The following is a 27,761-nucleotide window of genomic DNA, read 5'->3' on the forward strand; positions in this document are numbered from 1 at the left end:
GTAGATAAGGAATTTTATCATAAACTAAAGGCAAACAGGCATTCCAGAAATGAATTATAGTATGTGGATGGCTCATGGTAAGAAAACTTCACTGGATAGTTGTTGGGTACAAATATTTTCATCAGAAAATCCATTAGACTCAGCTGAAAATTAGAATCACTTTAGGGAAAAACAGAATGAAGTATGTGAAAGTGTTATATTCTCTGCTCAGATTAATACTATTCATGGTGTTGAAAGGTTTGTGGTGTTGCCTTTGAGGAAGCTAAAAGGTCAGGAACCACAAAGATGCATGTGTGCTGTCATTTGCACAGTTACTAATTGTTCTCATTATTTCCATAATGAGATGTACTATTTCAACAGAGAGACCCTCCTGAGAGTTCCTTTTTAGTGTTTTTAGGCAGGCAGCGCTTTTGCTTTCATGTTATGGCCTTGGCCAAGAAGTTCAGATAGACTTTTTATTTATTCAGCAAGAATGCATAAATTTGTTCTTCCATTATTACACTGTAAACTCCATAAAGTCAAGGACCATATCAAGTTTGAACACCATTGTACACTCCACATCTTGCAGAAGGTTTAGAAAAAATTAGCATGGGCACATATTTTTTGAATAAATGAAGGAAAGAGTAAATCAAGTTTAACCAAATGCTCTACTCCCATCTGTGGTGCAGAGCTTTAGATTGATAATGTATGAAAAACATAACATCCAGACAAAATCCTTCTCCTTTAGAAGCTAGTTGAACAGATGAAATATATACACATAAAATTTTAAGGAGAAATAATTAGGCCTTTGTAAGTATAGGAAAATTTAACATAAATCTGTCCATTCAACACATTTTATAAAAAAGTTCTCATATTATGTAAAGTGAGTGATAAAAGAGTTTATAGTTGGACAGAACTATAAAAAGTTGAGGATAAGCATTACTAAGAAAACAAATAACATGTGGTTAACATTCAAAGAAAGAAAATATACTTGCAAGACAAATCAGAGAAAGATTTATGGGTACATGTACACTGAGTATTGAAGGATAGATATGATATTATTATGCCAATATCAATAAATATTTAGGTAGGATGAAAAATATAAGTATATTATATGTATGTTCAGTTAGAAGGAATAGTAAAATTAATAACAGAATGCAGAGTTAGTCATACCTCGATCATAGTATTTTATGGTTATTTATGAGCAAAATTTATTCTTAATTAGTTAATTAGTGATTCGTATTGACATAGTTGCTTTAAGATTGCTCACCTCCTGTGAACCAATGATTTCTCTTTTACCTCTACATTTCCTTGAAAATAAGAAGAAATAAAGCCTTCCTTGAATAATTTCTGGAAAGAAGCATAGGATGAATAATCAGGATAGATTTGGTTATAAGAAATCTGACTGTACATCTTAATACTTCTGTCTCTACAAAGAAAAATATAAAACTCATTATAGTATTTCATACTATAGGAGGAATTCTTATCCTTTGCCTGAGGAAGAAATACATCATGACATATTAGTAAAGAAGTCAATTTTATTACTTACTTTATTAACTCTATTTCTATAGGTTTAAGTAAATTTAGCTGTCAATGCTATCTAATATACTGGAAGCTTGAATGGGTAATGAATTTTTCATACAAAGTTAGTTGAAATAAATAACTACTGTTAGTTTAAAAAATATTAAGTAGTAATTGTATATTCTAAATGGGAAACAAGTGTGTTGTTGGTTTACTAGGACTTTTTCCCTTGCAAAGAGACCATGCCCCTTATAGGCTTCTTGAAAGAGCCAATATTTGACCTCTTTTTTTAGCGTGGAAAATTCAACTCACATGTGGCTGACAATTGAATCTGAAGATTTTGAACATTATTTACCTTTTCTAATTCTGACTATTGTTATTTTATTTGTAATTACATAGTTAGCATACATCTGAACTGTTGTTACTGGGAGTGTTTGACTATTCACAAGTGACTCAAGGTATTCATTAGGCTCCTGGTGTGTATTTGTTGATAGTTCTATTATCTTTATTGGTTCACTTGCACAGTATTGTCTAAGATGCTGCAAGACATTGTACACAGGGTATAGATTGTGGGACATACAGATTTCAGTTGTTATTTAGGTTCAGAAACATAGGATCTCTGTGAGCTTGAGCAAGTTACTCTGTCTCTACTTCTTAACTATAAAATAGAGTTGCTAATACTGCTTTATAGAATTGTGGTAAAGATTAATTGAGGGGAAAAGGGAGGCTATTAAACAAAGAGCCTGGCATTTAATAAGTATCCATTGACTTCCCTTAGGAATCTGTGTCATCATGACTAGGAGATTGCTTGTTTGGGTTAAAGAGCCCCAAGTACACCCCAGATATGTCAAAATAACCACACTGAATCTTATACCACTTCTTAGACTTTTCAGTCTTAGAATCTAGCCAAGTTATTGTCTCTATATAGAGAATAATGTTAATACAGATATATTCTCAAATCCCTTTTTTACTTTTAGGCGCTTGTGAATTACTGGAGCTATTTAGGAAGAAGTCTGAAGGTATTGATTATTTAAACTGACAAGGGGGTGTTACATGCTTGCAGGGTACAGCTCGTCCCCTCTTATAGCCCATTTCTCCGGTGACTGCATGAGGCAAATCTGCAGCACTGCTCCTGGGACTCCAGTGTCTCACGAAAGGGCTTGCGTGCACCGCCTGCCCCGGAGGAGCCCGGAGCCTCCTCATTAGCACCACGGACAGCTCGTGCGCCTGGAGGAGGGAGGCTGGGAGGACTCCTCTCTGCGCCACCGCCAGGAAGAGGGAGTGCAGTAGCGGCAGGCGGGGAGGAGGAGGAGAAAGGAAGGACAGCTCCGGTGGGGAGTGGAAGAAATCTGGGAGCAGCTAGAGCAGCAGGTCCGGGGGGAGCTGCTCAGCTGCACTGCTTCCATTATTCAGGCGGACTGTGCTGAGCTTCTCAGGGCTGCTTCCCCGTCCCTCTGGGCGGAGGCTGCCTTCTAGACCTGACTCCAGGTGAGTTAAGCAGAGCGATGTACTGAGGGGTCTCGAACTAGAGGCTTGGAATTGGCGAGCTTGCTCAGCTCCCCAGACACTGCTGGCTTTACAAATTACCCAAAGTCATGACAGACTGGTTTTGGCGTGGCTGCAAATGCGGGGGGTGGGCGGATGGGCGGTGGGCAGTTTTGATCCTCCTAGCCAGGATGAGGGGATTCGGATGGAATTCAGCTGAAGTGACTGGATTTTAGGAAATGTCCCCCAATATATGCGTTATATGTGTTTATCTGTAAGCTTTCAAGACAGTCATTTGTTTTTCTGGCTGCCTGTTTTGTCCTTCTGTCCCTTCTTCCCCTTGGTTCCTGCCCAATTTTACAAGTCCAGTCAAAGGATCGGAAAAGTGTGGCAGTAGGGAGTCCTAATATACGTTGGGACAGGGCAACCTTGCTCTCTAAGTGGGGAGCGGTGTTCCTTTCACCCTGATTTACCAGAGGGTAACTGTCTGAGGAATGGGAGGTTCTTTTGCTCAGTACTCTCCACAAGCTTATTAAAAGGCAGAGAACTTCAGGCTCTCTAGACAGGCTCTGAAATGTGATGGCAATTTAGCTTAAAAGCCATGTTGATTCACTCATTTCCTCTTCAGCCTTTGTTCCAAAATTATTACCATATTATTAACATATTGTTCCAAAATTATTACCAATAGTTCTTTAACAGCACAACTTTTAAGTGTCTGACTGACAGAAGTATATTTCTTATTCTGAAAATGTTATGGGAAAAGTGATGAGTTCACATTAAGAGAAGAGCAACTTTATTTTCCTGAAAGGACTTTGGGGAAAGGGATTGAAGAAATTCTGGGAATGAAATTATGGACATTTCCCACAGAACTTCCTTAATTTAATTACTTCACTTTGCTTGTGTGTGTGTGTGTGTGTGTGTGTGTGTGTGTCTAATGTGTGTGTGTGAGGCAAAATTCCTAAGGTGTATTACAAGTTTATTTAGTTTAGAGGTTGCTTTCTTGCTAGTAGCACTAACTTTTAATCATCATGATCGTCAGACTTTTTTTTTTTAAATGTTTTGCTTTTAGGTGGTTGGGGTAGCTATTTTTGTTTTTGGATTCAATACTTACTTTATGGGCCTTGCTGGATACTTTTCAGTAGAATTGGTGGGCATACAATTAGTCATATGGTCTACCATGCATTTTAATAATAGTGAAGAATATAGATTATGAGTTTAGCAAAAAATATCAGAACCAAAATTGAGGGATGAAATTTATATCTTTCACATATTTACTAAATTCTCTACAAGGGTCCAGTGTCATTGTATGCTTAAGAGAGCTTATTGGCTTTTCAATTGAGATATATGCATCTCCAGTTTTAGCAATTAAGATGTAATGTTTTACTTTTCTTCTCCCTTTAACATCAATTTAGATTCAACAAATCCTTCCTGTCTGCCACTATGAGCCTGGTTCTTTCTCATCTCTTCCATTTCTAATTTCTTACAGAAGTTTGGAAAGATCAGTAATATTAGTTCCATTTTTCAGGTGAAAAGACTATGATATAGAGGGATTAATCTTCCTAAATCTCTAGAGTTGTTACGTAATAAACTAGAAATGTAAACCTAGGTTATTTAACTTCAAGTTCAATAGTTTTCCCAAAAATTGCACAGCTTCTTTTAGTTGAAATTATTACGGTAGTGATATATGAATATGCCTTTTGTAAAAATACCTAAAATATTGCTTGTTTTTTTCCTGGTTATTTGTTAAAACTGGTTTTATTCTTTTACATGAAAGAAAATTTAATTGTGCAGAGTTCTATGCTCTTCACTTTCAAATACTCCCAAACTTCTGACAGCTGACCGTGTGTTCTCCCTTATAAGAGTAGATTTGAAAGGCAGACTCAATATTTACTAAGAGTATTCGTGGAATAATTTATGTTTTATAATCAAGATAGAAGACAGTCCACATTTAGATGCATTTTAAAACTGTTTAGTGTGAACTTGAAACATAGCTACAACTTGCTTTCAGAGTAAACTATCAGACTTCACAGTGAATAATAGTCTTTAAGATTCCTTGAACACTGGCAGGTAATGTATGCCTGTATAGGATTTATGAGAAGAGGAAGTTAGAAACCAAACAATTTTATTTTTTGATACATGACCACATTCATAAAAATTTATTAAATCTTTATATATGCCACGGGTGCTTTGTCTGATATGGACTGATTCAAAGTAAACCTCATTTTAACTCGAGTGAGAGAGAGAGAAAAAAAAACTTTAAATTTGTTTCAGCTTTTTTATTCATTTTCATTCTTAAGTGGTAATAATCTGCTATACTTAAACTCTTAGAAAGCCATTTGCGTTACAAAGACAGTTTGTGATTTTTTTTTTTTTTGCAGGAGGATGCATTTGTGTGTGTTTACATGCTCAGTAGAGCCTTTAGGGGTATGGGAAGAAGGTGAGCAAGAGCAATAAATACTTCTTGGAGTCTCATACACTTTGAAACAATTTTTTTTTCCTATGATAGACCTAATATACATAGTTATATATGGGAACTAAGTATATGTTAGTTATTTAGTTAGTTAGTATACTAACTTTGCATTTGATTGCAGGATTCCATGTACACCCATGGCTCAAGTATTCTTGAATGAATCAGGATAATAAATTCTATGGCTCTTGACCATCCAACCAATTCCCTCCATGTCCTGGTATTAAAAGGATGGCTTATAATTTTTCTGGAACCTCAAAACCTCTCAGATCCTATAAAGTAGCTCAGGCAGCATCTGTATGAAGCTCATCATTGTTTAACATCTCAGGGAAGGAGTCCTCTTGAGAGTGCTGACCAAAGCCTTATTTCTCTTCCTGTGCAATTCTTCCAGATAGATGGTTAGCTGAGTGAAGAAGGAGGGAGAGAGGAAGATAAGAAGAAAAGATATACCATTTTCTCCCTCATGAAAGGGTGAGGACCATTATACATCTTTATCTACAAACATTCCTGGACAAGAGTGATTTACATAATTGATTAAGGGCTGCTCCAGGAACTGGGGACATTAATGCCCTAGAATTTCCCGACAACCTTGTGCACAGGCTGAGACAGCTCTGGTGATGTACCTATCCCCCCTCTCCCTTCCCACCCCAGTGGCAGAGTCACTGCTTAGCCCTGGATGTTGTCTGACCTATGTGCATGAGAACAGTGAGTGCTAAGCAGGTATGGGTGGAACAGCAACAATTCTTATACTGGAGTGTCATGAACATTCACTGATGAAAGTGAGTTCTTTTTTTCACATATAGGATACCCATTGGGTCATGCTTTCTTGGATAAAAATTTGCAGAGGTAAAGATTGAATTTTGGACTTTGTTTTTCTAAAAGTGCCCTGTTCACTTAGTTGCTCATTTTAAGAGGAGTAGTTCAGAGTGGGCATGGGATACTAAGGAGAGGAATGAACACTTTACGTTTTACATTATGAGATTCATTCCTTATCTCCTTTTGAGGTGACACTTGATAACATAAGGAGTATTAGAGGAGATTTACTGAAGAAAAATTTGGAGATGTATGAACAGTGGACATGATTGACAACTACAATTTTCACTGCATTGTTTTAATGCCAAGGTAACTTTGGATAAACACATTTTATTCACTACTTAAGAGAAACTAAGAGAAAGTAGAGGAACTGGGAGAAAGCTAGAAGGTTGACTTTAAGACAAATTTGTGATTCTTAAAATGGGCTACATGATAGGAAAGAAAAAGCAGAAGTCACTGAACAAAAATTTTCTCTTGTATAATTCATGAATTATTCTGATTTGTTAAACCAGTTCCTTAAATGTATTATTTAAGCATAGGAAGAGTTAAAGAAAATTATGCTTTTTAATACAAATATACATTTAATGAACTATATTGTAGATAAAAGAATGAACAATCCAATTATATTTTACTGAGTGAAAAATCTCTCCTTGTTTTCATTCCACACAATACTAGCAGTTTAGTGTGATGTACTGTGTATTACTTGAGCTCCAAAATTTGCAACTAAAAAGGGTGCGTATGTTGAACTTTATTTTACATGGATAACTGTAATGTGAATGAATAGTGAAATTGTAAAAGACAAGGGAAGAAGTTTAGTAATTCTCAAACTCAATAAGAATAAGGATAAATTGTAGCATACTTATTGTTGGACACTCAGAGTTAACAAGAATTATCACAGTTAATCCTGGAAATAATGCACATACATTTTGGAGTACTAAAGTGTCTTGCAGACCTGGGTTTGAAATTGTATCTTGTTAGCTGTTTGAACTTGAAATAAATGGTATAGCTTCTCTTTACCTCAGATGCTTCTTCTGTGAAATGGGTATATTACTAGTATCTAATTTATAGGTTCTTTGTTCATGTTTTGCCTCTTTGCGTAGTTCCAGGTCCAAGTAAGGTGAAGCTGTTATGTTATTCTTGCTGTTACATTGACCCTAATTCTACCTTTTACTAGCTGCATGGCATTGATTAAGATCCTTTTTTGCAATCTTTTCTTTATCTATAAATTGTGAATAAAATGCCTGTTTTGAAGAGTTGCTAGTATATTAAAGAAATTTGATAAAGTCATTTATGTAAGGGACTTAGCAGATGGTAGACAATAAGTATTTTTTCTTGCCCTCCCATATGCTCCTGTGGGGATATTCAACATTGTATTTCCAAGTTTTTAATTTCCCCCCTCAGATTCAATGTCAGTCTTGCACAAAACATTCCCATCTCCTACTTCTCTTCTGAGTAAACTCTAGAAAAGTAGGAGTGTTCTCACAAGTTTTATTGTGCTTAAGCCTGTGAAAGGAAGCAAGCTAGATCTCAGAACAAGTTCTGATAAGAAAAGGAACATATTTACCCACTAAACACTTACTCCCCCCCATCCTTGACAGTTTTGTACTGTCATTTTGTCAGCACTAAGTGAGACTTTTCTTTTCTATTTAAATGGTTTCCTATTTGTGGTGGAATAATTTATGGCTGGACTTAATCCAAATAGCATAAATATAATGGAGAGTTGGGCAATGATTTATTTTTAACAAGAGGAAAAAAAATGGACATAATTTTATAGTATTACTTTGAAAATCTTTCAGATAAACTTTGATTCTTTTGGTGAAGGTAGCATCACAAACTTAGTCCTAGTGGTGTTCTTGAAAGGTAATATTTGATTATTCTACCTATTGTCCCCAGATTGGCCTAATAGGATTTAACTTCAGATATAACTTCTCTGCTAAACAGGAAGATTCCTACATGAAGATGTTTGCTCCATCAGATATAGTGTTGCTCAAGGCTATCTGCATGGGATTATAGGAAGAGTAAATAGAAAATTTTCATCTCTAGATTAGACATACTGGTGGATTCATATTGATTGGGTGATTATGATCATTATTAATAACATGGCTCAGGGATAAGCAAGTAGCATATATAGTTATCAAGATAAATCCTGTTGTTAACATCCCATTTTTTTCCCCCCTAGGACTCTCAAGTTCATCACTATTTTTCTTTCTTTTGCTTATTATAATGGTGTGTTAGTTTCCTACGGCTGCTCTAACAAATTACTGCAAACTTAATGGCTTAAAACAACACAAATTTATTGTCTTACTATTTTGGGGTTCAGAATTCTAAAATCAGTTTCACTGGGCTAAAGTCAAGATGTTTGCAAAGCTGATTCCTTCTGGAGGCTCTGAGGGGAGAATCTATTTCCTTGCCTTTTTCTGCTTCTGGTGGCCATCTGAATTCATTGGCTTATGGCCCCTTCCTCCATTTTCGAGGTGCATTGCTTCTGTCCTTTCTGTCTCCATATTGCCTCTTCCTCTAACTCATCTATCCCCCTTTCAAGGACTATTGTGATTATACTAGGCTCACCTGAATGATCCAGGATCTCCATTTCAATATTCTTAATTCAATCACATCTGCAAAGTCCCTTTGACTATGTAAGGTAATACATCCACGGGGGTGGAGGGGGGTGGGGATTAGGAGGAGAATATCTTTGGGGAGCATTACTCAGCTTACCACAAATGGGAGTAATATTTGTGTGCTTTGAGAAAATTAACGTATTTGCTTCCTTGTGGGAAAAAATGTAAATTTGGGTTTTTTTTAGATCCATTAGAAGATATTGATGGATAATTTTCCAACAACAGATGCTGATCCCTTAAATTTATTATCTCTAATTTTAGTAAAGTGTAAGTGAAATCATTTGTTCTTCTAGGGTCAAAAATATTAATTAAACCCATCACGTGTCAAGGCCAACATCTGGATGGCTTAAGTTTAAATTACATAGAGCAGTATCTATGATAGTTCTTATTTATGAAATTAGCTCTTGTTTACAAAGCCAGAACTTTTCAGGACATATTCAAGGGGATGTCATTTAGTAGTTCCATAATAACTGGTGCTCTTCACAAATATTCGTTGTGAATATTTTATCTCATGAGTTATATACACTAATTGTAGACTTCTAGGAGAAATTTAATGATGGTCATGTCAACTTTTCAAATCTTTCTGTAATCCAAAAGAGAACTGTTGTATAAGATGGATTTATTTCCTCCCCTATACCATTGTTGCCAAAGGGAACATGAAATGCCCTGCTCAAATTAATTTAATGCAGATGAATTCTTACTGTCTCACAAGTTTGTCCTTCATTTTTCTTAAAATTATGTTGTAAATGAATGTGACATGCTTTACTGGTTGTTGTGCAGGGAGCATTGTCCTTCCTAAAAGCTCTCTCATTTGTCAAAAAGAAGCCATTAGGAGAAAAGTAAATTATCTTATCTGATCACAGTATTAAGAATGACCTTAAAACTATAAATTTTATTATCAGTATAATAGCTGAATTATCTTTGCAGTTGTGGAAATTCCAGAGAAACCCTTGTTAAGGTGCAAAGCTGTTAGAATCATCCAAAACCCATGTTTTTCTTTTACCTTGTGAAAGGTAAGGCGTGTGAAATGCAGTTTTGCTTATTACTATCTCCTTGCTTTCCAAAATTAATTTAAAAACTTTTAAGTTTTAAAATATTTTTATTTTTCTTTAACATTTTTAATGTCAAACAATATAATTTTATGAATATCCAGCTACAAATAGAGGTTCGTATAACATGGAATTAAGCAAGGATGATTATGAATGTTCATTTTTGATAAACCTGCACATTTGTCCCTTTGCACATAAATACAAAGCATTTTAGTGAGGGAAGGTGAGATTGGGAGAAGGAACTCTGTTGATGCTTACGTAGCTCTTTATAAGAAGAAGAGTAATGTCCAAGCATATTTTTGCTTTCATGTCCAGAGATATAGCAGTGCACAATAAATGGTATTTTTCTAGTATGGAAGCATCTTCTCCAGCCATGCTATTCATGAGAACAAGAACTTCAACTAAGCTTTCAGCAACCATAAGTAAAAAGGATGGTGTGATAGGCTGCCTGTACATATGGCTCTCTTTAGCAGGCCAACTGTTACTTTTGCCCACCCACAGCACTGAGGACATATGGTATTACTTTGGCTGTGGAAGCAAGTGTGTGTGGACATGTCTCAGTGTGGGTATAAGACTGCTGGTTGTCTTCCTCATGTTGCTCATGCAACCAACTGTCTCTGGGTTGAAAACTTATTATCCATAGCACTGGATTTGAGGACAGTAAATGACATAGTTCTTACTATTAACTGATATGAAAATAATATGATTAATTTTCTCTCTAGGTTGATCACAAGATCTAGTGGATGTTTGCCATTATAAAGCTTATAAGAAGAAATAATGGCTTTTTCAAGAATAAAGTCAGGGTTTTTTTTTTTAACCAAAAGCTAACTCATTCAAAAAAAACCAGGATTATATGGAACCAGAACAGTAGGGGCATCAGAAAGGTGGTGGAAATAATTTATTTTGTGGAATAATTAATTAGTGAAATTTAACAATGAATCTTTTGTTGTTAACTGTGACTACGTGGAAAAAAATAACAAGAAAACAGATGAAACAGGCTGAAATGAAGAAAGTTATCAAATCCCAGCACAATTTATTTCATAGAGTTTACAGTGTTCTAAAGCAATTTTTAAAAATTAGATTTGTTATTTTCAGGATAGTGTGTTCTGAATTTTCAAAGGGAGGCATTTCAATACCTGCAACAAGTATGTATTTTTAGTGGAGGCTCTAAATTCCTACATAGAAAGGCTTGTAAGATGCAGTTTGATTGGAAGGCCAGGTTAGAGGGTGTGTGTTGAGGTGGCAGGTCCACAGAATCTTAGATCACGTACATCGATTATCTAAAGTGAAGAATGGGTGGTGCTGCTGAGGATTATGGGAAAGATAATGACATTTTCTGTAAGTTACATTTTGCTGCCACTACTGGCAAATTTGTATAATCAGGATTTGTTGTAAATTTCTTTTATAATCACTCAGCAGTTTCACACACTGTATTATACAAATCTGAACATTTTCACTAAAACCATATTTGCTAAATATTAGGTAAATAAAATCAAGATTTGTGTAGGTAACAATGACGAATGCAGTATTTCCAGATGTAGAATGATAAATTTTCAAGATGCTTTTGAATATCACTTTTTGTACAAAGTCTCATTTCAGTTTCACTACTTCAGCACGTCTGTTAATCACTGTTAAGGCTGTAGGTGAAATATTTGGCAATATGGGTTTCACAGATTTATGGTGATGGTGATTGATGTGCAGAATACAGTATCATTATTGTCATTCACTGGCCTTGAGAACTTTTATTTTCATTCTTTTTCACCTGGTTGTATCACTGACTGAGAACTTTACATTATTGATTCATCAAAAAATATATTTTCTTGCAGCTCACTAATTTTTGTTTTTTTGATAACTGTATTTACTGTGGTGAAGTATCAAATTGTCAATGTATTATATCAATGTGGCAGATCAGATGGAAGCAAGCAAATGAAAACAAACAGGTTTATTACCAAGATATATAATATATTGATTTTATTAACAGAACAAAATATATGGATAACAAAACCTCTGAGTGAAATTGTCTTTTTTAAAAAAGATTTATTTATTTATTTTAGGGGGGAGGGGCAGAGGGAGAGAGAAAGAGAAACTCAGGCAGACTCTGTGCTGAGACCAGTGTGTGGCTGGATCCTATGACCCTGCGATCATGACCTGAGTCGAAGCCAAGAGTCAGCCACCCAACTGACTGTACCACCAAGGCACCCCAGGACTGTCTTTTTTGTTATATGTATATAAAGTTTTGCAATTGACCTTTCTATGTTAAGTGAGTATTTGTGCATACACATACACTGACACAAATTCAGTTTTAGAGATCTTAGCCAAAGGGTTGATTTCTTAAGGTGACTGTTTCAAATATGTATAAATTATGGCAAAATTGACATAAAATGGCAACATAAGGAGCCATAAAAATGAGGATAAATGGGAGATATTGGTTAAAAACACTTCTAAATGAATTGGTTTTGATTTAAATGCTTTTCAGTTTTTAGCTAAGGAAATGAATAGAAGTGAAATTTTATGCAAATTGTTCATATTTGTTGTGTGTGTATGTACATATATGTGTATTATAAATACAAAACAGATGGCATGTTATTTAGCCCATACTTATCTGTATACATATATCCATCATGAAAATGAGTGCATGTGATATATACCTACACTGTGTACTTTCATTTTTACATTCGTTACTTTTCTCACTCCATTAGCAACAAATTAAAAAAGGAGAAATTTTATTTGGTAATTTCATCTTCCATATTCTGTTCTTTCCAGTCTCACATTTATGGCTTTCCGTTGTTATTTCCTTTGTGACCAGACCTTTGGAATGAACAAATATCTTACAATCTCTGTTGATGTTGGGAAAGCAGTGTGTCTCTGGAAAGGGCGTGTGTACATGCACATGGCCACATGCAAAACTGTGATGAATGTTTTATTTTTGACGGAGAAAAGCCAGTGAAAATTAGTCAGTGTGGTAGCACCACTGCAATGGAAAACCAGATATCAATCAATCTAATCATTAAACAGATGTTTTTGAGCACCTAATAGAAATGTAGCTATCACAAAATTCAGTCTCTACCCTCAAAGACAAATTGCAGGATGGATTGGTCAAGCTGAAACACAGTTCAGAACCAGAAAATAAAGTTTCTGTGTTGTTCAAATGTCATTTAAACCACGTTATGTTACACACTGAAACCATAAGAAAGCAATTCCTCCATCCATCCCTTCAGGGGATAATGGTGAAGAAGTAAAGCTGGCCGTTATGCTTGAATTTACCTAATTTCATAATTACATAAGGTTACATAATTTCAGTAAACTTAAAATCTGATGTATGTTACAGTCTTTCAAATCAGTGGGAAAATAAGTGATTCATAAAATAATGTTCAAGTAATTGGCTATATGTGTTTTATAGTTGCAAAAAGTTACAATACACCATCCATAAAAATCAATTTCACAGTAGGCATTGAGTAAATGCCTCAAAATATAAAGAAAAAATCTATAGGCAAATATCATTTATAATATTAGGGCTAAATTAACTTTCCTAAGTATAGCCCAACCAAAGACAGAAACTAATAGAGATTGATGGACTTTGTTAAAGTAGAAAACTTTAATATTTCAAATGATACCCTGAGTAGGTATAAAAAGAAAATGCCAAATCAGGAAAAAGTATTTGCAATTCATTTGACATATTTGACATAAAGATAGTTCAATAAATCAATAAGAATGGTCCAGTAGAAAAAAGGACAAAGTACTTTGGCAGGAAATGTTGAAACTCATGTGAACACTAAATCTATTAGAATATATATTGCTAATAAAATTAAAAAAATGGAGGAAATTATTTACATAGAGATATTTGTGATATTTTAACAAAATTGTAGTATGAATTTATTCATGCTATAAATAAAACTATAAAACCGTCTGTAAAAGTATATGCAGGTTCATGTCCATGAACCAGTTTGTTTTCTGTTAGTTCTTTTAAATTTCTGCATTTTCCCAAGTATATTCAAACATCAGAACACACTCTTTGCTGTTGAAAGCAGCCTTTCCAATATAAACTCACACATCACTTTCTCTAAATTTTACAGGGTAGAAGCCAAGATGCCTTATCAGAAACTATATTTCAATAATTATTTTGTTTTTAGTAGTAGTTCCTACTCTGGGCTTAACTGGTAGAGGAAGACTTTTTTTTTTTTTAACAGAGATTTCTGATGTACTTTTTTTTTTTTTTTATTGGAAAGAGCTTTTATTTCCTTAAGTGTTTTGTTGCCTAAGTATGATGAGTATCCGGCAGTGGAATTTAGTGGAACAGATGCTTATTGTGATATATGAGATGAACTTGTTTCCCTCAGCACACATAGGCATGAAATGCATCTGGCTTCAGTACATAAAAGTCAATTATATTCCCAAATGTGTTTCTATGCATTACCCAGACTTTTAGGGGCAGAAACCCTACTATTCCTTCAAATAGGGGCTTAACTTCATTATGAAGTTTAAGTTAGAGGACAAGTTGAAAAATACTAAATTTCAGGCTGGAGACAGAGCTTGAGCAGGAGACTTAAGGTGATAAGTCACGCAGACAAAGCAACTTGTGTGTGTGTGTGTGGGGGGATGTATGCATAAAATGAGAGAATCTTGTAAAGCAGAGCATAATCAAGTGTGTGAGCATATGGAATACATAAGAAATGAAATCAAGTTCAGAGGAGAAGAATAAGGGGTAACCAAGGGGGAAAAAAACTAATGAAGGTAAGTTTTAAAGAAAATAGGACTTAATGTAAACAGTGATGAGAATAAAAGCATTTGGTAAATGTGGGGGAAATAGCATCCAGATTGTGTTGGAAAGGAATTTGGTGTGTGTGTGCATACTGCTAGGGTTATAATATGCAGAAATCAGGCCTCTTGAGGTATAACAACCATAGTTCCCTTTCCATTCTATAGATTGCCTTGAATATTCCTTTGTAATTTTAAAAAGACCATTTTTTTGTGTGTTATGGGTTAACATCAAGGACATGAGATTTTTCTAGAATATACCACAACTGATCAATAACCTAGTAGCTAAAACCTTTTAAAATAATTTGTGATAGATCTTTTTGTAATGTAATATTTCATTGCCAGAGTTAGCAGTGCATTATACATAATTTTACCTTTTTCCAATTATTTAGTATGGTAGGTAGAATAATGTCTTCCCAAATAAGTCAACATCCTAATCCCCAGTACTTGAGAATATGTTGTATTACATAGCAAGGAAGAGTTAAGGTTGCAGGTGGAATTAAAGTTTTTAATCATCTGACCTTAAAATGCACAGATTATCTTTAATTATTTGTGTAGGTCCAGTATAATCACAAGAGACCCTATAAGAGGGAGGACAAAAGATCATACTAGAAGGAGATGGGGGTGACTGAAGGAGAGGTTGGAGTAATAAGTTTTGTGGATGGTGACAAAGGATACACTCAACTTCTAGAATGATTTTCCCCTAGGGCCTCTAGAGGTAACATAGCCTGGATGATGACTTGATTTTAGCCCACTAAGACTCATTTTGGACTTCTGAACCTTTAGAACCATAAGAAAATAAATTTATGTTGTTTTAAGCTGCCGGGTTTGTGTTAATTTGTGATAGCAGCAATAAGAAACTAACACATTTAAACCACATTTTTTTTTTTTTTTTTTTTTTTTTTTGCTGTAGATGGTTGCTATAGAATTGAGTGGATATTTCAGGAAAGAATTGAGAATTAATTTTCATAAGAAAGTCCTTCATGTCAGCATAGTGAGAATGTAGAAAGATGAACTGTTTTGTTTATGTAAACAAATGATATGTAGGTTTAAAAAAGTGGTTCTTTTGAAGGCTAATAAAATCGTAAGTGTCCTCTGATTATGTGAAGCTTGGATGGTATATTCAGGGATGTATTGGATAATCCTATAATCTTTCTGGCACTGTAAAATCATTAATAATTTTAGTTTAAGAGTACCATAATCCAGGGTCCTTTGGACCAGTGCCCCGATAAGGGTTAGGATTGTGAGGACAGCTTGAGTTATTTGAAGACCAGAATAGGGAGAAATAGGATATCCCACTGATAATCCAATTTCTACTATCCATTCTAATAATACATTCACCAACCATTTAAGTATAGGACATTATGTTAAGTAATAAAGACATAGTCCAGTGGTGGAAACAGTTGAAAAGTGTGACAAAAGTGATAGATAAGCTGCTGAGAAGAAGCAAAGTTCTACAGTTGGTGAACCTGACAGTTTTCCAGAACAACAGGATTAAAAGAAAATAGAATTATGAAGGGTTGAATTTCCTCAACATCTCTAATTTGATAATAGTTCAGAAAACTAAGACATGTTTTCTTAAAACTCAAAGAATATTCCTTTTGATGAAAGTTTTAAATGTTGTGCATCTTTACATTTTATTGTCCTTTATCTTTTGTAAACTGCTTACAGGAAACCAGCAGACAAATCTGACAAATATGTTGATCATTATGTCTGTGGGGAGTATGATGTTCATCCAGGGAATAAAGGCTTTGCTGAGCAAAGGAATGAAATTCTTAACATTTCCCAGTAATATGGAATATATCCAATTGAAACTAATGACACAACTTTATAACAAATATTACCTGTCATGAAGTTTTGCAATTACTTTTTCTTTAGTTTATGATTAATGGCATCAGATTCATAAATTGAAATTCTCTATGGTAACTTAAGTAACACCCCCTAGAAGGTTTCTTAAAAAAATTATGCCTTAATTTCGCAAATCTCCTTTGTTAAAAACGTCTCTAAATAACTATGTTAAATAAAACTTATGCACTCAAGTAAATTATTACTAAAAGCGTATCTTCTAGGTTTGAGCTGTTTAAAAGTTCTTAAGGTGATTGTAAGGAACAGTATGTTTCAATTTTTTTTAAAATTTTTTTATTGTTATGTTAATCCCCATACATTACATCATTAGTTTTAGATATAGTGTTCCATGATTCATTGTTTGTGCATAACACCCAGTGCTCCATGCAGAACGTGCCCTCCTCAATACCCATCACCAGGCTAACCCATCCTCCCACCCCCCTCCCCTCTAGAACCCTCAGTTTGTTTTTCAGCGTCCATCGTCTCTCATGGTTCTTCTCCCCCTCCGATTTCCCCCCCTTCATTCTTCCCCTCCTGCTACATTCTTCTTCTTTTTTTCTTTCTTAACATATATTCCATTATTTGTTTCAGAGGTACAGATCTGAGATTCAACAGTCTTGCACAATTCACAGCGCTTACCAGATGTTTCAATTTTTTTTAAGATTTTATTTATTTATTTATTTGACAGAGAGAGACACAGCGAGCGAGAGAGAGCACAAACAGGGGGAGTGGGAAAGGGAGAAGCAGGCTCCCCGCTGAGCAGGGAGCCCAATGTAGGGCTCAATCCCAGGACCCTGGGACCATGACCTGAGCTGAAGGCAGACGCTTAACGACTGAGCCACCCAGGAGCCCCAGTATGTTTCAGTTTATGGTATTTGATTAATCTGATTAAATCTTGGTGGCACATCGAATTCGGCAAAAGTAAGAGTGATAAATCTCAGATCATACTTTGAAATGTCTCCATCAAGCATTTTAAAACAATTTTTAAGTTCACTAATTTGAGTCATTATACTTGGCCCTAGAAGAAGGCCCTTAAAAATGAAGCTCATTTGAACTTGGCAGATATCATATACCAACTTTTTACAGTAACAGTTCCTGTGCCTCATTAGGAAAATTATTATTTCCAGAATCCCAGTGCTTTGACCAGAAATGCATTTATTATTCTAGAACACTTTTATTGAGAAATTAGCCTGATTTCTCATTTAGGTAAGCTCTCTCGGGATTCTAATTTTTGAGTGTAACTAAACTTCAAGGCATTGAAGGCAGCTGGAAGATGGGAATGAAGGGAGGTGACCATCTTTTCTACATTCCATATCAAGGCCCTTTAACGAGCTTAGAACTTCATGGGAACTACTTGGATGTAGCTTATATATTAAAATAATAAGCCCTACATAAATTCATTTAGTTCAGATAATTCCTGCTGAATTAGGAAAGACAAGTGTAAGGGTCTTGTGGAATTGTGAAGTCTAGAAAAAAGTTCTATGTTGACCAATTTACAGTTTAGCAGGATATAAGCCAACTGAAATCAACATAAATGTCACCTGTGAAAGGAATCCAGCCTCTTCAATTATGCACTGAAGATAATTTATCTTAGAGAGGTTAAATAACTAATGCAAGGTCATTTACCCAATTAGTAACTGAGCCAACCAGTGTCAGGCTTATTAACTTCAAGACTATTGCTCACTAAACTACCTCTTCCACATAGAGGTTTGGGCAATCACAATCCAACACTAGCATGTAGCACAAAATTTATGTTGCCGTAGAATACAGAGCACAACAAAGCCTTTTTTTTTTTCCTGTTCTCTTTTCCAAATCCACATGTAAAAAGCGTCCTGTGGAATTTCCGGAATGCCATGATGGTTACATGTAGCAGAGAGATTGATTACTTGGACTTCTAGACTATAGACAATCAGAACTATGGGAAGCAAGGAGCATTCTATATTGATTTAACAAATTCTCATTTTTTTCACTCATTATAGCTTGCCCTGAAGTACAATGCTATATATTTGTCTTGCTTGAAGTCTACAGTTGGAAGATAGTGCAGTGGCTGAAGATCTTTGGCAAATGCACATCTCATAGCCTTTTTTTTTTTTTTCTAATTTAATGGTTTTTATTTCTAAGTTATCTTTGTCAAAGAAAGCAATTCAAAGTGCAAGCTATTTTCGTAGAAAGCAAGTTACATCTATCCAGTAGTATAGACACTATATCTTCCTATTTCTCCTTAAATAGATCTTTTAGTTTAACAAGTATTCATCTTTATAAAAGTTGAACTCTCCTCCAGATGTTATATCTTGACCAGGCATTTAAGAGTTGAACCTCACAGATAGGTGACTTCACTTCCTTTAAAATGCTCTGCCAGCCGTGTATTACTTTTTTGATGCCTTGCTGGTGGTGGGATGACTCAGCTAAGTTGGCTTCCAGAGCTGGACTTTTTTTCTGTCTTCTTGTACTCAGGTTAACTTCCTTTATAAAAAGCCATGTTGTAATTCCTCAAAATGTCCATACTTGAAGATTATGGAATGATTTGTTTACTTGAATGTCCCTTCAAAATGAGATCTGCAGCTAAATAAGACATGTACACTTTATGTGTGTGTGTGTGTGTTTTAGTGCACTAATACTGTTTACTAAATAAGACGAAGTAATTGCCCAGTATAAGGAGAAACTTAGAAAGGAATTATCTGGTTTGGGTGATTTTGAGATGTTATGACATGGAATTTATACCTTTGTGTTAAATCTTGATTTTATGTAGTATACTAAGCTACTGGAAATGGTTAAAAGTGATTGTTGCTAAGTTCAACATTGCCTTTTTAATTCTCTTGAAATGAAACTTGGTTGATACCAAAGGATAACTTTCCCTGTCGCCTTCACAAATAGAGACTGGTCTTTTCTTACCCTCCATATGCCTTATGTCCAGAAGTAGTTCTTGTTGTTCATGATAGCTTTCATATTGCTAATTTCTCTCTGTTGCAAGTCTTACTGTTCCTTTGAAAAAAAAATGCTTTGAAAATATTGGTCATGTTCTTTATGTCTTGTTGATATCAACAGATCTCCTGGTCACTCTTTTGATTTATTTAAGGCTTTAGATCCTTTTTCAAAATCTTTTTCAGCTAAGTCCTGTTGTCATTTTCAGTGACTTCAACATCCAGATGGAAGGACCATCAAAGTCCCTTCTTCACTCCACTTCTTGACATCCTTATCTCCATTGCTTTTTTTCCTTCCTCCACTTTAGTTACCACTTCATGGTCAAATCTACCTTTTCTTTTTTTTTTTTAAAGATTTTATTTATTTGACAGAGAGAGACACAGTGAGAGAGGGAACACAAACAGGGGGAGTGGGAGAGGGAGAAGCAGGCTCCCCGCTGAGCAGGGAGCCCGCCTTGATGTGGGACTCAGTCCCAGGGTCCTGGGATCATGACCTGAGCCAAAGGCAGATGCTTAACGACTGAGCCACCAGGCGCCGCAAATCTTCCTTTTCTATACCAGTATGTGTACCATCAATATCTTAATGTCAGATATTCCACTATCTGGACATCAGTCCTCTTTTAATTCATTTGCTCAGGTATCCTCATTCCTACAATTCTTTATCTGCATTGACATTCATCCTAGGCCACAGCTTTTGTTGTTCCTTCACAATTCATTTGTACTCTGCTGTCTTCATTTTTCACCGTTTTGAGTTCAGATGTCATGGTTCATCTATAGCCCTCCCTTGCAAATATCCTAAGGTCTATTTCCCTACCAATAATAGAACAATGTGTTTCTATTCCTCTAGTCATGACTACTAAATATTGATATTTCTTTGGGTGTCATCCTAATCTCTGCTCTCTGTACACGTACATATTCTCTAAGCTCTAAACACCATTTCTCTATTAAAAAACTAGTAATTTCCAGTTTTACAGCCTGTCCCAGATTTTACCTCTGAAAGTCCATGCCTCACTTGACAGCAGTGTATGGATACTTCAGAGAAAACATGTCTTAGAAAATGGTACTGCTAACAATTCAGGTAAATAAGCTAGAAGCTTAATGGTCTTTTTTTGTGTTTTCCCTCTGTATTCTACAAGACCCAATCCAACATTCATTTAAAAAATATTATTTCTAAATATATCTAGAATTTTCCCACTGATTTTTATTTCTTATGTTCAGTCTAGCTAGATTCAGATCTTTTCTTACCTACTCTGTTATCCTGTCTCATCATTAGTCTACCTAATTTTATTCTTAACTCCCTATACTCTATTAGCTACCTAGAAACCAAAGTGATATCTTAAAATGTTTATCAGTTCATATCTCTTCCTACTTTTCCAATGTACTTGGACTTAAAACCAACATTTGTGCCATTACCAATATAGCTCTGTATAATATCACATCTTCTTATCTTTTAGTCACATTACATCAGTCTTTTATTCCTGCTTCAGTCCAATGAGATTCATAACTTTTAATTACTTCTGCATGCCAAGATCATCCTCATATCAGGGCCCTTGAAAATTCTGGTTTCATTTCCTAAGAGTCTCTTCGCACTGTATGCAAAGCTAGCTCTTATTGTTTTCAGATCACCTGAAAGAAGTGGCTAAAGTCTACTCTATCAGATGTCCCCCCCACACCCTTACTCTGTTTTTCATCCAGTTCTTGGTTTGATTTTGCATATGAACACATTTTGTAATGATTTCTTTTCTTTGTTTAATTAGGTTTCTGCACCTGACTTTCTCTGTAGAATTCAAGCCCTAAGAGTGTAGGGACCCTGGCTTTCTTGTTCATCAATGTAGTTCAGTAACTAGTATAATATCTGACACATATGTGTTGGGTGAATTAATCAGTTTAAGACCACTAGATCCAGTGGTATACATGGATCTATTGGTGTCCATGGAACTATTCACTTCCTGTAGTTTCCAAAGCTAAAAGTCTCCTTATCCTACCTTAATGAGGTCAGGGAATCTAGTCCAGAGATGGTTTATCTTTAAGTCCACTTGAGAGGATATCAGGATATGCAGCAATGGTCATATGCTATTTCAGTAATTCCACGGTATTTAGGAAGATAAATCACTCAGCCTCTCTGGGGAGATTTTAGGCCCCTGTGGTTCCTTTGGGATCTCAAACAATAGGGAGATTAATGCTAAACTTGTTTCAGGACACTTAGTCATATTTATTTAAAATTAGACATAGATGATTAGTCACTATTTAATATCACATTTTTCTGAAAAGTCAGTCTGAATATAAAGCTTTCTATCATTAATATTAGAAAGGCTGGATTTCTATTAAATCTATTTATGTATAATTTTTAAGTGTGATGGTGTAAACCGGCAATTCCTAACTTTATGACTAAAAACTAACCATTTGCAAGATTTATTACAATGTATACTCCAAGGCTTCATCTCCAGAGGTACTGTGTCCACAGTGATATGCAAGACTATACATTTTACCAGATATCTGCCTTATTTCTGAGGCAGAACATTTGTGGACCACACTTTGGGACAGAAATGCATGTTATGTTACATTTTAAGATGTTTGGTTTTTTAAAATGCCAATGGCAAATGATTTATCAGTCTCCCCTGAACTAATGACATAGTATAATTTTAATACATTATAGCTTACAGGAATTTTAGAGATTTTTTTTTCATTTGTCACATATGTAGAGACTGAATCTTAAAGAGATTAATTAATTTGTCAAAGATATCAAACAGGGTCAGCATCTAAGTTTCTTATCACTGTCTGGGCTTTTTATTCTGAAACATGGTGGCCGAGAGTAATATTTTCAGCTTCTAAATTTTATCCTGTTGAAAAATAGAATGAATAAATATAAATGTATTCATGTATTATATCTACACTTAAATTTACACATATTGCAGTATTAATTTGGATTATACAGGACTTTGGCTGTCACCATTGCATACAAGATATATTTTGAACTGAGATAGATCCTACCTATAAGAATTTACTAATGTCAAAAAAGGCCCTTTTAAAAATGACTCTGGCACCTAGTCCAAGGACAATATTAAAGTGAGGCTCCAATATATATATCTTAATCTAAGTTATTACTGAATGTAAGTCATGTGATGACTTCTAATGAAAATTTCCCATTGAAAAAATCAATGTTAATAACTGGAACTCGAGAGCTGTAATGGGTTCTATGTTTTTCTGGCTTAGATTGTGTTCCTATAATATGCTGAGAAGAGGAATTGATGACCTGTGAGCTATGGTCACTTCCTGATCCCATTTGATTCTTTGGTCTCTAGTTTTAAAAGGGTGATCCAAGAGGTTGCTTTTTAATGGAGAAGTTAAGCAAAAGAAGCAACAACCTGGAGGCTTGTTGGCACTGCCCAGCTCTCTCACTTGAGAAGCACTTCAGCAAAGAGGACTATTGCCAAGAGAGTCTTGCAAGGAAACTTTGTTCCAGAGCAGAGTTTTGTTTTTTTTTTTTTTTAAAGAAGTTGCTATAAAAGCTGACCAGAGCTACTGCCTATGGATGACAATGGAATGACAAGTCTGGGGGCATTACTTATCTGGATTCAGAAATAGATTTCACTTAAGAACAAATTTCATATGTACATACAATCCAGGATGGCTGGTCAGGTCTACTGGCTGGAGTGGAAGAGAACATCTAGAAGATCCACATTAGAAATGGAACTACTGGGAGAGGGCAGAAGATTTTAGAAGTTGCAGAGATAATGCAGGGATGGTCTGTAATGGAAACTTCCACTTGTGTTGATGGTAGGTGTTCTACAGCTAGGATCCTTAATTCAGGACTTCCCTCCCTAGTTGGTACCTATAGGTATGAAGCCTCCCTCAGATCAGATGGTATCACTGTGGGCATCATCTGACAGAGGAGCATCCTGTAAATATACTGTGGAACCTCAGTACTCTATGACACGGTCTCATAGTGCTGTTTGCTCCAAAATCCTTGCACAACCCAACTAATTTTGCTATTATGTATAACAAGAAATAACATGCAATACATTCTCAACATCTTTTTTTTTTCCCTTTGGTGACGTTCAACATTAAGATAGTCAGGTGAACACTGTTGAGTCAAGGTGTTTTATATAGTCATTATCAATCTGAAGTCTTAAGGTCTTCTCTGCTTAGGGAATATCAAATCTATTTTATGACAGAAAAGCACAATGGACTCAATTATCCATGTGTTAGGACTTATTCCAGTCTTTAAAGAATAAGTAACAAGTAAAAGTACTTAAAGCCAACATTCCTCATCTACTTTATATTGTCAAATGCATGAAAAGAGTGTTAAAGAAAAGATTTAGAGAATTCCATGGCATGTCTTTATGGTAAATGTTACTTTATTTTCTGGTTCATCTAGCATACTTTTTAAAAGTTATTTTGTTTTTCTTTCACAAAAATGGAAAAACATATTGATTTTACATTATGTGAGCACTTTATATAAAAGTTTCATAAAAGTTATGATTTTTGTATTTATAGAATGACAGGAACAGTGTATATAGATAACACATCATAGTAACTTGGCATTTATAAAATATTAGTTTTCTATGAACATCAAATCAGAGAGGAAGGTTTCATTTTTTGTTATAATAACAATTTGAATGCCATCTGCTCTTTCAAATTTTATTTAAATATATAGTGTAACTGGTGTTTTATATGCTAAGCCTTTCTGAAGAGTGTTTTTAGATTTTTCAAATACTGCCTCAATTCTATATAGAATGTATTTTTAAAAAAAGGCACCATTTAAATTGAGTACTGTGTGTAGACTAGCAGAGGTTCAGGAAATATTAAATAAATATAAATTTGCCAAAGCAATCCATTGAAGGGTGATTTAAATCTGAATTTTGACATTGCTGGTACCAGATAAAAATGGTTATGCAGTGGGGCGCCTGGGTGGCTCAGTCAGTTAAGCATCTGCCTTCGGCTCAGGTCATGATCCCAGAGTCCTGGGATGGAGCCCTGAGTTGGGCTGCCTGCTCCTCAGGGAGCCTGCTTCCCCCTCTCCTTCTGCTGCTCCCTCTGCTTGTGCGCTCTCTCTTGCTCACTCTCAAATAAATAAATAAAATCTTAAAAAATGGTTATGAAGTGATTAGAAGGGGACAAAGATCTTCAAATTCATGGTTAAAAGAATGTGTACATGTATCACACAAGCACACACATACCCCACTAAGGTTGGCCTTTGGCAACAATCTCCTACCCTGCTCCCTAAACAAATAACCAGGCATAACCTCTGCTCTTCTTTTTTTTTTTTTTTAAAAGATTTATTCATTTATTCATTTATTTGAGGAAGAATGAGAGTACGAGCAGGGTGAGAGGCAGAGGGAGAAGCAGGCTCTCTGATGAGCAGGGAGCCCAATGCAGGGTAGATCCCTGGACTCTGGGATCATGACCTGAGCCGAAGGCAGATGCTTAACCGGTTGAGCCACCCAGGAGCTCCTTTGCTCTTTTAAAATATTACTCATCTTATTCTTCAGTGTAAAATTATCAGTAATGTTAATGTGTGTTGGCAGGGGCTTGAGATTTGCCCTGGACACCCCATATTTCTCTGGAAAGGGTTGATTCTTTTAGAGATTAACTGTGACCATTCAATTGATTTTAATGGTTCTAATGATTTTCAATTTGAAGATGTTTATTTGGAATGAATATGTGAGGTTCAATATGCAGGAGATCTTCTTTCTCAGTATCCTTTTTGGGATGATTGCTGGACTGTAGTTATATCTAGGGCTACATTTCTGCTTAGTAATCCATTGTTCAGAGAATAGGCTCTGAGGTCACTCGGTTTTGGCTCAAATCACAACAATGGTGGCTACAAATCGTATGGATTGAGAATTGTGTGGCTTTTCTCTAAGCCTCTGTTTTCTTAGCTATGAAATGGTGATTTTTAAATTGCTTTGTTCATAGGGTTTCTGTATGAACTGAATGAGACAAGAAATATAAGGCATTTAGCAGAGTAAAATAATGTAGAATTTTAAAAATTTTCAAGAAATATTAGTGCTAATACTGTCATCTTGTGTCATCATTGTATTATTACACTTGAGCGTGGAGATGTCATTGCAACCTTCTTGGACTGTTTGCTCGTTTATAATTAGAGCAGGATGAGTTTGGGGTGCCTAGGTGGGCAAGTACTTAAATGAGTAATTAAGTCCTCTTTCTTAATGTGGGAGAAAGGGAGAAGGAAAAGTTCTGGATGCCTAGATTGGCTTCCAAGTTTGCTAGAATTATGATTATGTAGCATTTTGAATACAGGGCTTATTCTGGAAATCATTAAATTTACTTTCCTTAGCTCCATATTTTGTCAATTGTGGAAAAATTGGGATTTGGGGTAATCTTTGAGTGAAGTTTCCTCTTGATAACTATTTATTTATTTATTTATTTTAATGTATTTATGGTGGGCAGAGGTGGTGGGCAGAGGGAGAGGAAGAGAGAATCTCGAGCAGACTCCCCGCTTAGCAGGGAGCCCAACACAGGGCTTGATCCCAGGACCCTGAGATCATGACCTGAGCTGAGATCAAGTCAGATGCTCAACTGATTGAGCCACCCAGACGCCCCTCTTGATAACTATTTAAATTGTAATCTTGTAATTTCCTAATTTGGGCAATGGAGGTGTTTACCATTTTTATGCAGCATTACGTTGAAGTACATATTTATGCATATACAAAAATAAACAATTTTAGCAATTTACTTTTACATATAAAATATATATTATTATAGTATTGAACCTGTCATTCTGCAACTTGCTATTTTTGCTCACCTTTTAAATTTTGACATTTATCCATGTTGGTACATGTGGCTTAAGTTTATTCATTTTAGCTACTATATATCGTTCAATTATATGAATAAATAACATCTATTTGGTGGACATTTAAGTATTTTAATTTTTCATTATTAACATCAGTGTCAAAGCAAGCATTCAAATATATTTTATATGTGAGATATCATATTTTATCTCTGTGTGTATATACATATATCTGATACTGGAATTGCAAATGTTTAGTGATTTCTATATATTCTCAATTTTAAGTATACAAGATTAGTTTTTGTACATGATAAATCTATGTAAAGTTACTGATATAACTAGAATATAATTAAATTCAAAAATATTTTATGAAATACTGAGCTTAAACTTACATAAATGTGTTGAAAATTCATTTTTGTATGTGTCCATAGAGATGACGTGTATCAATTTACCTCAACAAGTTATAACTAGTGCCCATGTACAATTTTTTGCCTGACTGATTTCCAGTAGATATTTTGGTAATACTTTTTAAATATTCACAGGTTTTATGGCCTATTTTGCAGGCTGCTATTGAAAAATATCATTCGGATGAATGTTTGGAATATGAGGTTAAAGATGAGTGAGATTTCATGTTAATCATCATTGTGAGAATCCCAAAGAGAGGCATGACTTTCAAATATATCTCCTTGTGAGAAGGATAATTTTTAAATACACATTGCATATTAGATATGGGATTTGAGTGTTAATACTTTTTTTTAAGGTTTTAATTTACTATACTTTTCATGCCTACCCCACTGATTACGCAGAGTTTAAAATGCAATGGCCAGAAGACAAGGAAGTGTTACTAGAAGAATGTGGACATGGACTCCGGAATTGCTAATGATGACTGTGATCCTTTGGGGTCAGCAAGGGAATGGACAAGGCCAAGGTAGGTGCAGGCATGTTTTAGTATTTTGAGGGCTGGATATGAGTTTCACTTTACTTTGAAATTATGTGGATCTTTATTTTTATTTTTTATGTGGATCTTTAGTCTGATGTTTTAAGCTATTTGTTTCAGTCTTTCTCCAAGGTTTTTGTTAAAGTGTATTATACTTCCAAATTAGTTAAGTTGAGCTAGAATTAGGTGTGAGTTGGTGTATCAGATTTGAAGTCACTGCTTCAAAATTGGCTTCACTCTGTTGTGGTAGATGCTAGAGATACAGATATGTTTGTATGTGTGTGTGTAATTTTACAAGAACATATTACTTGAAGGTTTTATATTTTTGAAGAGAAGCTTTTGGATCCCTGTTTTATTCCTTGAGTAGTTTTTATTTTAATTTTTTAAATTTCAAGAACATATTGTCTAAAGGGTGCGATGTTCTTCAGAAATTAAGTGAAAAATTTGACGTTTCTCATTCTCTGCCAAGTGTGTTTGGAGGAAATTAATGGTAGACCTGAGTTGCAAGGTTGTGGTGTCCTGGAGTCTCATTTGCAGAGTAGGAAAGGACCAGAGACTTTGTCGTAAGGTTTTTCAGTGTACTGATTTGATCAATAGCTGGATGGAGTGGTTTATGC

The 27,761-nt window shown here is 35.2% G+C and overlaps 1 protein-coding gene across 2 annotated transcripts in view; it reads left to right on the forward strand.

The window, feature by feature from the left end:
* Positions 1-2,599: 2,599 nt before the first annotated feature.
* ROBO2 (roundabout guidance receptor 2) overlaps positions 2,600-27,761 on the forward strand; it is a 1,625,768-nt gene continuing 1,600,606 nt past the window's right edge. Inside the window, exons 1-3 of one of the 2 annotated variants that reach the window (XM_032407350.1) lie at positions 2,600-2,988; positions 5,844-5,923; positions 27,014-27,135. In XM_032407350.1, the coding sequence (XP_032263241.1) occupies positions 27,027-27,135 (109 nt within the window). In that variant the 5' untranslated portion in view covers positions 2,600-2,988; positions 5,844-5,923; positions 27,014-27,026. The remainder of the gene's footprint in view (positions 2,989-5,843; positions 5,924-27,013; positions 27,136-27,761) is intronic. The other variant, XM_032407349.1, reaches the window with a different exon arrangement.

Source organism: Phoca vitulina, unplaced genomic scaffold (genome assembly GCF_004348235.1).
Source record: "Phoca vitulina isolate PV1807 unplaced genomic scaffold, GSC_HSeal_1.0 scaffold8, whole genome shotgun sequence".
Taxonomy (NCBI): Eukaryota; Metazoa; Chordata; class Mammalia; order Carnivora; family Phocidae; genus Phoca; species Phoca vitulina.